Here is a 15,415-nt window from a genome sequence, read left to right as displayed (position 1 = left end):
AGTCTTTTAAAGTTCTGTCATAGAATATACCTAAAATATTATACATTATAATATACCGAAATTGTATTTCTCGCTATATAGAAATATTTTTTAGTTTAAAAAATTATGTATTTAGAGTTCTCAAATATTTTGTTGCAATACTCCTATATTCAAGTCAATTTAAGTAAACATAAGGTAGTTATAAGTTTAAAGGATGTCGAATCACTGGCGTACGCAATGGGTGTAGAGAGGGGGTTGGGGTTGAAACCCCCCAAAAATTTAAAAGCTAATCATCAATTTTGGACGATACAATAACAATAAGTAATAACAATAAAAACGATCATATCATACTAAAAATATTTCCACATTATAAATATTAATTCTCATAAAAAAATTGTATTGATCCATTCATTCTTCAAAAAGTTATAGTATAATAAAGTTAAAAATATTAAATAGAATTTTTTTACAAAAATCGTATTTTTTTTATTAATTTTGATTTTCTGTTTGCACAATGAAGACAAAATAGAGTCCGATTTTTTTTTTCCATAGTAAGTATATTACATTAGCTATAATTAAGGATATATTTCAAAGTGTCAGACTTTCCGGAATACGTTCAAAAATTGGAAAAAGTTAATTTTTTGTGAAAAAGTTGTCATTTTAAATCCCTCCTGTGGTCAGGTAAAGAGTCAGATTTATAAAAAAATATATACCAAATGATAGATAAAGATATCAAGCATCTATAAAAAATATATATATATATATATATATATTGATTTGGTCATTTTAAAAAATGTTTTAGGTTTTAGCTTCGATGCAAAGCTGAGAAGGTATTTTTTTGTGACTATCATTTATTTCCTAGTTCCTGCTCTAACTTGACCTACTTTTTTCAACGATACATCAAATGACTAACATTCGTATCTAGTTTTATTCATTTTAATTTTTAATTTAATAATTCCTTTACTCTATTTGTGTGTACTACTACTAGACTATAATATTCCTAATTTTTTAGTAACATGTTACTATATAAATAATTTTTAAAATAATGTTTGTTAGTTTCTCCTGAATTAACAATGTATTTTTACAATTATAATGAAATTTTGTAATTCGCTCTATTGAGTAGATCTTTTCAACAACTTTTTTTTTTATTAGTTTTTTTAGTTAAAGTATATCACTAAAATTAATTCAGTTCATATTTCAATTTTAGAATCTCTTTAAACGCCAAAAGTTACTTAGAAATGATTCCTATTTAAGTGTTCTATTAAAATAAAAATGCAAAAAAATAATAAGTTTTTCTGATAAATATACTGTAAATAGTAATTATAAAATTTCCTGACTGTATATTATTCTTAACGATATAATTATTTTAATTCTCATAAAATTTCCTATTTACATAATAATAATAATAATAATAATAAATTGACATCATCAATATCAAACTTGCAAATTGAGCTATAAGAAGTTATAGATATATATATATATATTTTTTAATTATAAGCTTTCAAAAAAATCAACTTTAAAGAATTAAAAAAATAGGTTAAATATGTCATTTTTCTTATTTTTAACATATAAATAATCAAAGTCAGTATTAAATTAAAATATATATTTTTTTATATTTAAATACTTATTTTTTAATAATAAGTAATACTATTAAAACTTAGAAGTAATAGAAAAAGTTTAATTGCACATTTGAAAACATCGTGAAAAGTTGATTTAGAAAAGTATATTTTTGTTTCTGATGAAAGTTCCTTTTAGTCTAGTGTATTTATTTATAAGTAACAAAATTTTTTTATTAAAAAGTATTGCATCAATCCCTTTAAATTTTTATATGCATTAAAAGTATATGAATATACAACTCTTTTTTATTTTTATAATATCTCTGTAAAAATTACAATATTATATTATTGAATATAAATTTCATACTAAATTTAATTACTGTAATTATTATGTATTCATATATTATAATTATAAATCAAGATAAAATAAAGGGAATAAGTGTTATTGTTGTTTTTGAAATAATGTACCAATTTCTTAAAATGAAACACTATCTACAGATTTGTATTGATGCGTTTCTTATGATAGTGATTTTAATCACTGTCAGATATCATCTATAGTTGTCCTAACTATGCCACGTCCATACTGTGCCGCAACCCCACTGTGCTATCGTTTTTTTCAATTTTTTTTTTTAATTCACCGGACTTCGAACATTAAATTGGACACCACATTGCACTTCTCCTGAATCCCTGGTATCGTTTCAGAATTGTATGCAATTAGCTAATATAGTGCGCGTTGTTGTGTCACTTTCGCAAAACCTTGACAATTAAGTTGCCTATATGAAACGCCCGAATTCTTAAGTACTGATAAAGTAATACGTATCAAAATGATTTAAATTAGATTAAAATGTAACATTTTAATTTTACTAATTTACATTAATGTAAATAAAATTAATTTTTGGATAAACTCCCAATGATTTGGATAAACCATATGAAATATTTAAATACATGTGTAAGCTTCGTTTATTTTATAGAAATACAAATTATTTATTTAATGTAATTGTTATCAAAAAATTAATTTATATTTGTCGGATTTATAGATCCAGTAGTGTCGATCAAAAGAATTCCGCAAGAAATAATAAACTCTTACTTTTCTAAAACAATTAATACAGACGAACTAGATCGATTATTGAATAATGCCGAATTATACACTATGTTAATGACACAAATAATTTTGATACATTACCTGATAACCCATCAAGAAATATCAAATTATCTTAAAATAACTCTACAAAGAAGTTTCTATGAAAAAACGACCAAAATGATCTCCATTTATCTAGTGAACTTATTTAAATTTTTACCTATTTGACGACCGATTTTGACATATTTTGTACACCAATTTCCATATAGAAGATGTTTAGTAAGTAAGAAAACCGGTTTCTATTATTCTCATTGTTTGTAACAATTGACCTATTTTCTTACTTTTTGAACATTTTGTGTAACAATAATAATAATAATATAATACATGCCCAAACATTTTACATTATATCTCTTCAATATTTTTTATCACAGTAACTATACAGAGTGTTCAGTAAGTCAGGAAACGGGTTTCTATTGTTCTCATTGTTTGTAATGACTTACTGAACACTCTGTAGATTTAATTTAATCATTAAACTGTACATTGCGTATGATATTTATTGCTTAAAAATCAACTGTGATTATAAACAACCATCAAGTTAGTAATAATTTATTTTCATTTTCATTTAAGGATTTTTAATTAAGCAAAAAATTAAATGTTGTGTAAAACTTTTTTCTAATATATTTTTTATTAAACTACAAGTTGATCTCACCATAATAATTATTTGTAAGTTCAATAGTATATAATTTGTTTTTCTAATATATCCACATTAATTTTCCTAAGCTTAAAGCTATTTCAAACTAATAGAATTAAACATTTTTGAAGTATATAAATAGCACATCATAGTATCAGGGGCACCGGAACTATTTTTTACATGGGGGGCAACAATTTAATGACTAACACTAGGTCTCCTTAATTGTTACCAAGCTAAAAATGGATTAAGCTATTTTTTGGTGGATTTTAATGATCACATAAAAAAAAATCGGTAATTTATAAATTTTACTCTTAATAATACATATTATTAGCTTCGATTCGAAGCTGAGAGCATTAATTTTACAAATAATTTAATAATTTAATTATTAAGTAATTAAACTTTAAAAACTTAGTGTTAATCAGTTAATCTTTAAATACAATCTTCGTTGTTCGGTAGTTTTCGTATTTATAGATGCTATTAGAAATATTCAAATAGAAATATATATCAAACTACAGAGTATTTAGCCTTATACACTTCAAAATACTAAATCTCGGAGGCAACATTTATTTTTAAATGAACTAATAAAAAATTATATAGAAAAAATTATTCTTAAGTTTGAATTTATTAAAGCCGTTTCTCATTATTATGCTATTAAAATGTAATTTTTTTAACTTCATCAATTTGAAAAAACATGTGTATACAATCAATATAATTTTTAAGGGAGTTTACATATGTTCAAATTAATATTACATAATGTTCAGAAAGTAAGGAAACAAGTAAATTGTTACAAACAATGAGAAAAATAGATACCCGTTTCCTTACTTACTGAACACTCTAGAAATGGGTTGTTGATAAAATGTTTTATCAAAAATTTAATAGTATAGAGCATTTAATAAAAATGATATGAAAAAGTATTGACATGAAATTTTAAGAGCTTATTTAAAATTTAAAATTTAATTAATAATTGATTAAAATTAATTGATAACAATTTTATGAATGGTGTACTTATCCAATCTTTTCATCCATGAATTATCGTATAATTGTTATCTAACGTTTCCCGCTATTTTGAAGGTTATTTTGTTACGAATTGTTTTTTTTTGATTATTAAGCTGTAAAAATTAAGTATCGATGTATTCTTTTTGATTGAATACATAATACTTTGATTGCGTGTTGTTTAACATGATCTTTTATCCTTTTTTAATATAATATTAATGTAGCTAGTAATTTTAATTATTTTCTGATTAATCCAACTTTTTTTTACACCTGTAGGTGTTCCTTATTGATTATTTATTAGTGTTTATATGCCGCTGGAGTAGCTTTTATGTAATTTAATACGTAGTAGTTTAATTGTGAGCGACTTATTCTCTTATTCTTTTAATTGTCGACTATTGCTTAAATTTTTTATCGTGTGTGTTAGTGTTGTTATTCAAGAAGGACTAGGTATGCACGTTATATCTCACATTAATGTTCTGGGATTATTTTGTAAATTCTTAAAAAAAATATTTAGATATATTAAAAATTATTCGTTTTATGATCAATAAATACAGCAGTTATGATATCAACTGTTATTGTACAAATATGTTTTAAATGTGTAATTTGAATATATACCTATGGCAATTTATATTTATTTAGTTCAATGATCTATTGATTAATAAAGTGAAATATTTTATTTTTCAGAATTTAATCATTTACTAATGATCAATTTTTTACGAATTGTGCCATGTTAACAAATCATTTTAACACATTTGTCAGTGAAAATATTCAATCAGTGGCACTGTCTAAACAATTGCAATACAGGTTAGAAAAATAATTATTTCTAACTAGTTTAAAAGAAATTAGAGGAAGAAAGTTAGAAGAAAAATCCCCTAAATATTGATTAAAATATTAGTATTTAATTCTATTTAAAGGGATTATTATTTATGATAGTGTATTTAACCTTCCCAATATTTGATCAAAGTTGCTTGTGTAAATGAATCATCATATCCTCCTAATATATTAAAAGTAAAATATTATCATAATAGAAAATTAAAATTAGAATAAATTAAATCATAGTTCATAGTTCATATATTGTCTTTTTTACAAATTTATTATTAGTATTTTTAACTTAAACAACAATAAAATGTTAAATATATTTTTATAAGACTTCTTAAAGAATATGAAACATTTTTTGTTGTTTGGTTAACTCATTAGATTTTTTGCTTTTTTTTTTGTAAGTCACTTATAGTTTTGATTTTATCTTTAAGTAATAGACATGTTATAATTTTACTATAATTATTATTTAATATATGAAATATTGGTAAAGAATTTTGTGTATTTAAGAGTTTAACAAAAAATTAGTACAGAATAAAAATATGAATTTGGTTAATGTATGCATCATAAGTGTGCCTAAAAGATTTTAATTTTTCTTATTTAACTTGAGTTGCATTTGTGCAAAAGTTGCCCAAAATAAAGCAAATTGTATTTTTTTTTAACAATTTCATATGGGATCTATAAAAAAAATACATTAGGAGTTTATTTCTAAAATTGTTTCATTTCAAATCACAGAAGAATTCTTAAATACATTTTTCTAATGAGTATTTTAATCTAAAGATATTTATTTATATTTTGTTAATCAATTATGCACTCAGTATTTTTATTATTACAATTTTTATTTTATTAATATATTACTAATAATAAAGTACTCTCTATAACTCTAAAATCTTTGTTTTTGATTCTATTGTTTTAAAAACATAGTTTTTATGATCTTATAAAATGAATATACTTACTGTATACTTATCTCAGTATAATATTGTTAAACATTTTAATTTGAATTATGGTAAAAAAATATCTGTGAATATAGAATATTTAGCTATTTATTTTTATATATTTGTTTAATTAAAAATAATTGTNAATATTTAGCTATTTATTTTTATATATTTGTTTAATTAAAAATAATTGTTTATATATAAGTATTTTAATTAATGCAGGGCCTCAAAACAACATTTTTTTTTCAGTTTTTGATTTCTTTGGTGTTATGGCTGTTTATAAACATAGGTTTTGGTTTTTAAGATTCATATTTTTGGGGTGCATATCAAACTGAATTAAATTTATTAATATAAAATAAATACACATTTAAGTAATTATTATTTATACATAATAATGGTGTATNCCAGTTATATCAAACTGAAATAAATTTATTAATATAAAATAAATACAAATTTAAGTAATTATTATTTATACATAATAAAGGTGTATATATATAATATTTAAATTTTTGTTTTCGGGGTAAATCCAAATTAGTAATTTTAGGTATTAAACAGTTTTTTTAGATTTTCAGTTTTGATAAAAATAAAGAGTTTTCAGTTGTCTATCAGTTTGTGTGTGATCTGGTTTGAGGTCCTGAATAAATGTAAATATTTTTAATAAAAAACAATACAGAATCCAATGAAAATTATGTAGTCAATCATTTATATTTAGGTTATGAATTTAAGCATTTCTTAAGTTATGAAAAGTAAATTGTTTTATAAAGTATTATGTGTAAATAAATCTTCAATATTTTAAACTTATCAACCATGATATCATTGAACTTAAAACAAATTTTATTTGAATAATGTTAGAAGTATTTATAACTGTTAGAGTTATTTTCAAAGAAAAATTTAATTAATAAGTTTAGTTGATATTAAAAACATTTTAACCAAATTTAGGAAAAGTGAATACAAAATCATAATATTTCATTTTAATATAATTTTAAAGTTGGTCAACTTATTAAGTAATTTTCTGTTTTCATATATTTTTTAAATAAAAATCATTTGGAGTAGTTGAAAATTTTATTATATTTTGTCATTTTACTTTAGTAAAATTTTCTCTTGAATTTATTTATTACAGACATTAAACTCAAACAATAAACTTATTACCAAGAAAGATGTTTAATAAGAAAAGACCAAATTCATCTAGTACGTCAGGTACTTATAACAAAAAGTTTAAAGCTGAAAATGAAGTTGATGATTTTCAAAGATCAAGGTTTGAAGAAGATCTTGCCCTTATGGATGAAATGGACAAAAAATTTGAAGCATCACCTGAAATGGTCGGTGAAGGACCAGATCAAGAAGGTTCTTATGCATTATGGTCAAGACCACCAATGAGAGAAATTGATTCAAAATTAGACAGCTTAGCTTTTCAGCAACTTACTATTGATTATTATATTGGAGAACCTGTAAAAGGAATGAGTGGAGCTCAAATGGGTCAAGTTCTCTTACTCGTATGTTTGGTATAACAATGGAAGGGAATTCTGTTTGTTGCAATGTACATGGATATTCGCCATATTTTTATACTACTGCTCCTGGTGGTTTTGGGCCACAACACTGTAAAGATTTCAAAAATCGCTTGAATGCTATAGTTTTAAATGACATGCGAGGAAATCAAAATCGAGTTCAAGAAACTGTACTTATGGTTGAAATTGTTAAAAAAAAAAATATGTATGGATATCATGGTGAAGATGATGAAACTTATTTAAAAATAACTATGGCATTACCAAAACTTATTGCTGCTGCTAAACGACTTTTAGAAAAAGAACAGGTTTTTCCTATATTTTCTGGACATAATTATAGAATGTTTGAATCTAATATTGACTATGATATGCGATTTATGGTTGATTTAAAAATTGTTGGCTGTAGTTGGATTGAATTACCAAAGGAATCATATACAATACGTAATAATTCTTTTAATTTAAAACCGCATTCTAGGTGTCAAATTGAAGTTGATGTTGGTTGGCAACAAATGATAACTCATATTCCTGAAGGCGAATGGAGCAAAGTAGCTCCCTTTCGCATTCTTAGTTTTGATATCGAATGTGCTGGTCGTAAAGGTATTTTTCCAGAACCAGACAAAGATCCTGTTATTCAAATAGCTAACATGGTACAAGTTGAAAACAAAAGGTTAATAAGAAATGTATTTACTTTAGATACTTGTGCACCAATTGTTGGTAGTCATGTAATTAGCTACGAAAAAGAAAACTTAATGCTTGAGAAATGGGCTGCATTTGTACGAGATTGTGATCCAGATGTAATTACAGGTTATAATATTAATAACTTTGATTTACCATATTTAATTAATAGAGCTAAACATTTACATACTAAAAATTTCAATTTCTTGGGTCGTATTAAAAATATACAATCTGTTGTGAAAGAACATGTGATACAAAGTAAACAAATGGGTCGTAGAGAAAACAAAAATGTTAATATTGATGGAAGAGTTCCCTTTGATTTATACTTGGTATTAGTGCGAGACTACAAACTACGGTCTTACACCTTAAACTCTGTAAGTTATCACTTTTTACAAGAACAAAAAGAAGATGTTCATCATAGTATCATTACAGATTTACAAAATGGTACACCTCAAACAAGACGTCGTTTAGCAGTATATTGTTTAAAAGATGCTTTTCTTCCATTAAAATTATTGGATAAATTAATGTGTTTAATTAACTATATGGAAATGGCTAGAGTTACGGGTGTTCCATTAGATAGTTTACTAACTGGTTAAACAAGCTAAAGTGGTATCTCAGTTGCTCCATCTCGCTAAGGATAAAGGATATATTATGCCAGCTATGTCCAGTGGAATGCAGGATGAACAGTTTGAAGGAGCAACAGTTATTGAGCCAATTAAAGGTTATTATGCAGATCCTATAGGTACATTAGATTTTACTTCTCTATATCCAAGTATCATGATGGCTCACAACCTATGCTATACTACTTTGTTAAATCAAAAAACCATACAAACTTTAAATTTATTTGAAAGTAATTATAAAAAAACTCCATCTGGAAGTTACTTTTTATCTAATTTGAAACGCAAAGGTCTTTTGCCTGAAATTTTAGAAAACTTGCTATCAGCTCGTAAAAAAGCCAAAGCAGATTTGAAATCAGAGACTGATCCTTTTAAACAAAAAGTGTTGGATGGAAGACAATTAGCATTAAAAATAAGTGCTAATTCTGTTTATGGTTTTACTGGTGCACAGGTAGGAAAGCTACCGTGTTTGGAAATTTAAACTAGTGTTACTTCTTATGGACGAACTATGATTGAAAAAACAAAACAAGAGGTAGAACAAAAGTATTGTATTAAAAATGGATATGAACATGATGCTGTTGTTATTTATGGAGATACAGATTCTGTAATGGTCAAATTTGGAGTAAAGTCAATTGAAAAAGCAATGGAACTTGGTCGTGAAGCAGCTGAATATGTGACAACAAAATTCATAAAACCGATCAAATTAGACTTTGAAAAAGTTTATTTTCCCTATTTACTTATTAACAAAAAACGTTATGCTGGTCTTTATTTTACAAGACCAGATAAGTATGATAAGATGGATTGTAAAGGATTAGAAACAGTACGAAGAGACAATTCTCCTCTTGTTGCTAATATGATAAACACTTGTTTACAAAAATTACTAATTGATAGGGACCCTGATGGTGCAGTTGCATATGCTAAAGAAGTCATAGGTGATTTATTATGTAATCGTATTGATATTTCTCAGCTTGTTATTACCAAAGAGTTAACAAAATCTGATTATGCAGCTAAACAGGCTCATGTTGAATTGTCGTTGAAAATGAAGAAAAGAGATCCTGGTAATGCACCAAAATTAGGTGACCGAATACCTTACGTTTTAATTACAGGTACCAAAGGTATACCAGCATATCAACGTGCAGAAGATCCAATTTTTGTATTAGAAAATAACATACCCATTGATTTTAACTATTATTTAGAAAATCAACTATCTAAGCCTCTAGTTCGAATTTTTTCTCCAATATTGGGGGACAAGGCTGAATCAGTATTATTAAAAGGTGATCATACACGCAAAAAAGCAATGGTGACATCTAAAGTTAGTGCTTTATCTGCATTTACAAAAAAGAAAGAAGTTTGTTTAGGATGTAAGAGTGTCTTACCTAATGGTGAAGAAAAAACGCTTTATGTAAATATTACTTACCTAAACAAGAAGAACTTTACTATAAAGAACGTATTAAAGTTAATGAACTTCAAGAAAAATTTTGTCGTTTATGGACCGAATGTCAGAGGTGTCAAGGAAGTTTACACGAAGAAGTTATATGCACTAGTCGAGATTGTCCTATATTTTATTTACGAAAGAAAGTTCAAATTGATTTAACAGCTCAGGTAAAGACGATGGATCGTTTTGGAGACCCTAATAAATAATTTGTTGATAAAAAATGTATTTTATTATAATTTAAAAAATTGGTAGAATTTATATATTTCAACACTTATTTATTGTAAATTACATATTTTAACTGAAAAAAAACCTATTTGTTACCTACTATGGCTCTTGTAGTTATAGTTGAGTAATATTTTAGAAATAATATTTATTTTATTAATCTTACACTACTATATGATACTTTATTTTTAAGAATAAATTTTTATTGTAGTATTTTTCAAAAACTAATAATTTATGTTATTTTAATGTACAATTTTTCACTTGTTTGTAGTTTAAAGCTTATCTTTAACGAACATATATATTTTTATAAAAACTTAAATCTAGTATGGCTCAGTTAAATTTTTCAATAGTTGATCTTGGTTTTTGGTATTTTTAATTGATAATAATTGTGGCTAAGTTAGGTGGAAAATGTATTATTCTGAGATTATTAGTTAGTAATAAAAATACTAACCAATTAGGTTATGTATTATGGAAATTGTGAAAATATGTTAGGATAGTTGTTTACTAAATTATAATTGATCAGAAAATAAAAACATCATTATTTTTAAAATATTTCTCATTATGGATGTAAATTTAACCAAAATGTTGACAAGGTTTTAAAAAAATAAAAGGAACATACGCGGTTTCTTTAGTTTTGTAATAATGTGCAAATACAATTTCTCTTAAATTTTGTGGTGTATTAACCTCCGTTAACGGTTCTTATTAACGGGAAGCTTATTTTCAGAAATGTTGCTGTTTATTTTTTTTTTATCAGATTGTAATCGAAAATAAAAGGAATGTACTTAAAAATTATTAAGTACATTTTTACCTTTTTACAACTTTAATTTTATAATTTGTATAGTATTATTATTATAGATCAAACCACTGTGGAAATGGCTGGGGAATTGGAGTGTTTAACCCAAAATTTGTATTCTATTTCTACCTATGGCTTGAACCCTTTTTATTTAGACACAAAAATTAAAATGATAAAAAAAAGTTAAATAATTAGATCAAGTATACAAAACAATGGAGTACAATTATTTTATTATTATTATTATTATTATTATTTTAGTTTTTACAAATACAATTTTTTACGAATCTAACTCTGTAAAAGAACGAAGTAAGATACAAAAAGTTATATTTATTGACTGAATTAACAATCTAATTTTAATGGTAAATTTTATTCTATTCAGAAACTACCTAGATAATTTTATTGACTATTTCTTGATTATAGACATGTATTATAATTAATTACTATATTAGTATATAAACAAGCATTTTATAAAAAACTCTTCTTCTTGTTCCTCGCCTAAATCCCAACTACTTAGAGTCGGCCACCCTTATCCTAAACTTCCACTTGACACGATATCCCACATCAGCTGTCCTTAAATCGCATTCAATAGCATCCCTCCATCTCTTTTTTGGTCTTCCTCTACCTCTTCTTCCTTCAACATTTATTTCTATAATTGTTCTTACAGCNCCTTAAATTGCATTCATTAGCATCCCTCCATCTCTTTTTTGGTCTTCCTCTACCTCTTCTTCCTTCAACATTCATTTCTATAATTGTTCTTACAGCTTCTGATACTTCTCTCCTCATAACATTTTATAAAAAACTAGGTATTCAAATAATTATAATTAGGTTAGAAGGATTTTAACAAATCCAAACTTTTAATATTGAAATAATTTTTTAGGCGCAATGCTTCTCATGGAGTGTGGCTGATTTTTCTATTGCCTTGTGCTATAATAATTGGTTATTTTAAGTTCAAAACCAATTCAGAGTCATGTACTATTTCTTGCATTGTGAGTTTTGGCCTTCTTATTAGTGCTTCAACTAATGTAATAAATTGTCTTCGATGTCCTGCAAAACCCTTTTTATGCGTGTAGTTATTGCATTAAGTTATATTGTAACTACTTCCATCGTAGCTCAACTTTTGACATTGTACACTAGTTTAGGTAAAAGTATTTTTCTTATATCTTCAATATTGTTTAATTAATCGAGTTTATATTTATNCTTCAATGTTGTTTAATTAATCGAGTTTATATTTATATTTATATTAATCGAATTTATAGGTGTTGTGTATAATGTGAGTTGTGGAGCATTTCGTGCTCTAACTTATCATAAGCTACTTGAATGGATAGTATATTGTTATCCAATGAGTTTTTCATACGGAGAAGCTTCTATAGTTGTTCAATGCATCATTCTATTTTTTGTTACTGCCATAACTAATATACTTGCTCCATTTCAGCTACGTTCATGCTTCGGTTTATTTACAATAACTCTTCAGGTATTCAACTGCACTTTTTTTAAGTATTTACTTGAATTTAAAATATCGACACCTATTATTAATACTATTGGAGGTCAATTTCACTATTCCTACTGTTACTACTTAAATATGTAATATTGAATTTAGAATTTGAAAATATAATTTTTCAAAAAACTTAATATAAGACTAGCGTGTTCAGAAATCAGATCACTTAAACATAAACGAATATGTAACTTAAATTTAAATCTTATCAAACATAGGCATATCTATGAAGAAAAGCAAGTTGTCAAATTTTCTTCAATGTAATGTATTAATAAATTATTTTTTAAAAATTTACCATAAAACGTTTTTATATCGATTGTCGACCAATGTCCAAAAATTAATTACACAAGTCGCTCGATACATAAGACCTTCCATTTATTAAATAATTAAAAATGAATTAATTAATTTTTAATTATAAAATTCAGAACTCTTTATTATTATTATTATTTTTTACTCATAACTTAATTATTTTCTACGCTTTATTTGTCTATTTTTATTTAACTAATAAACACCTATGAATATTAATTGCAAACATCATCATTATAGTTTGGGATTGCTAATTTATCAATTCTAGCATTGTCCGTTTACAAGTGTGGCGGACCTGTAAGGCTCGCCTGAGGAAATTTTAATATTTATTTGTTGTTCGGGTTACCGTCTGGATTCCCTATTGAGCTATCCGCACAGAGTCCTCCAAGATGTGTATAGGAAATAGTGATTATTTATAAAGAAATAAATTTAACAATTTCGATAGAAATACTGGTTATAAATAGTAATATATATTATATGAAAAATATCACGTTACAAGAGAAATATAACAATTAATATAAATGTGTATATAGATATAAAGTAAACTTTCATAATAACATTTCAAAATAAGAATATGCTTTACAATTATAATGTTAGTTCTATAATGGTAGACTGTCAACACTAGACTGACTATTGCTGCAAAATAGTCATACAAAAAAAACAAGGGGACATCCGCATACGGATGTCCCTATCAATTATAAACATATATTCGCAGAGATAAATATTTAATAAATTAATATTTAATAAAGTGGTGGAGCCACAACACCACCCCCCTAAAACTAGGGCTCATGTTCCATGAAGCCCGAAGTTTTACATACATAAATAAATAATAATAATACAATAATATCATATAATATGACATAAATCGAATATAATATAATAATATTATAATTCTACCCACTAATAGTGTTACAATTATAATTCGATAGGACATAATGTTTAACGTAAGAACTCTATGAGGTTCTTATATCCACACAGTGTGTACATGTTCTTATATCCACACTATATACCTATACATTTTATTTATTTATACAATATATATATTTTCTTTTCATTATAAATATGCCCGCTATTACTTATAGTGAGGACATAGGAATGGAGGATGGTATTATAATATTTCTTGTATTTTTCCTCCTATATATTCCATATATTATTATTCCTATAATTATTAGTACAAATATTTTAAAGTAAAAGGAGTACGACAGTAAATAGTTAACTGCAAAACTTTCAGTGTTTTTGTTTATATTATTTTGTACCTCCTCTAATAGATTATCCACCCCTTTCATTGGTGTGTATGAATTTAATTTAATTTTATTTAAATCTATTACCTGCAAATTTTTCTTATCAACAAACCGCGTAATATTCTCAGGCAAGGGGATTTCTGGCATAAAATCTTCATAACGACTAGNCATAAAATCTTTATAACGACTAGAAGTAAAACTTTTAATAGGCATTAGCACAGAATTCGCCGTAATGGCTTTACAATCATCCCTTAAGCTTATCATTCCTGTTCCCACTAATAATGTATTTAAACCAACCTCTCGTTCATCACAATTGACAATAATGTTTTCAGTGTTGGTTGCATATAACCAAGTATTTTTATATTTAAGTTTCAGAAATATACTTTCGTGTAATTTACCATAAACAAACTGACAAGTTGTAGGAACTATTGTGGGTTTGAAAAACAATTGAATTTCACATATGGACCTTTCGTGTCTATTGTATACAGCTCGCTCCCCAGAACATAACTTATACGAATTAGTTTGTTTACACAGATTGATTTCTAGGTCATCAAATAAAATATAATGTTCGAATGTACTACTGACCGCAATAAATTTCATGGTCGGACTGATGAACTGTACGGTGTCTGTGTTATTTACAATTACAGGAAACGGAAGTAAATGATATAGAATAAAATCGTAATTATTTGTTAATGGAATTTTTATTATAAAAATCAACGAATCTTTTCGGTAAAATAATGTTGTCTCAGCGATTGCTAATAAATCTACAGCCCCCTCAAATGTAATGTTTACCGGTAGCTTATCATGTTCGGGTAAATCTGCCTGAATTTTTGTTAACTGTTCGATTAAGTTATAAGGCGTAAGAATACTCGAATGAATAATTCCCGTTCAGGCGGTGGTAATTATTTCCCCTAATAAATCAACTTCAAATAGTGCTCTATCTAATAATAAATTAAAAAGTGTGATCTGCTCTTCAATCAACTCTTCCATTCGAATACTATATAGAGCGTCATTTATCCTATCTATTTCTAATTTAATCTTATTAAAATTATCATCAATAAGTTGCCTTTCGAGAGCTATAGTTTTA

The 15,415-nt window shown here is 25.7% G+C and overlaps 3 protein-coding genes across 6 annotated transcripts in view; all 3 read left to right on the top strand.

The window, feature by feature from the left end:
* Window positions 1-3,137: 3,137 nt before the first annotated feature.
* The window catches only part of LOC126895494 (DNA polymerase delta catalytic subunit), a 33,621-nt gene continuing 21,343 nt past the window's right edge, over window positions 3,138-15,415 (top strand). The window contains exons 1-3 of one of the 4 annotated variants that reach the window (XM_050667429.1): window positions 3,138-3,204; window positions 4,979-5,098; window positions 7,166-7,491. In XM_050667429.1, the coding sequence (XP_050523386.1) occupies window positions 7,203-7,491 (289 nt within the window). In that variant the 5' untranslated portion in view covers window positions 3,138-3,204; window positions 4,979-5,098; window positions 7,166-7,202. The other 3 variants (XM_050667428.1, XM_050667427.1, XM_050667430.1) reach the window with 3 other exon arrangements.
* Window positions 7,485-8,833, top strand: LOC126895510 (DNA polymerase delta catalytic subunit-like). The gene has a single exon (XM_050667454.1). The coding sequence runs from the start codon at window positions 7,541-7,543 to the stop codon at window positions 8,816-8,818; it is 1,278 nt and encodes a 425-aa protein (XP_050523411.1). The 5' UTR covers window positions 7,485-7,540; the 3' UTR covers window positions 8,819-8,833.
* Window positions 8,874-9,320, top strand: LOC126895523 (DNA polymerase delta catalytic subunit-like). Its single transcript, XM_050667482.1, has one exon. It carries the CDS (start codon window positions 8,874-8,876, stop codon window positions 9,318-9,320), a length of 447 nt encoding a protein of 148 aa, XP_050523439.1.

The sequence above is a fragment of the Daktulosphaira vitifoliae genome, unplaced genomic scaffold, assembly GCF_025091365.1.
Source record: "Daktulosphaira vitifoliae isolate Bord-2020 unplaced genomic scaffold, ASM2509136v1 Scaffold_1, whole genome shotgun sequence".
Taxonomy (NCBI): domain Eukaryota; kingdom Metazoa; phylum Arthropoda; class Insecta; order Hemiptera; family Phylloxeridae; genus Daktulosphaira; species Daktulosphaira vitifoliae.
This window is presented reverse-complemented; position numbering and strand designations above follow the sequence as displayed.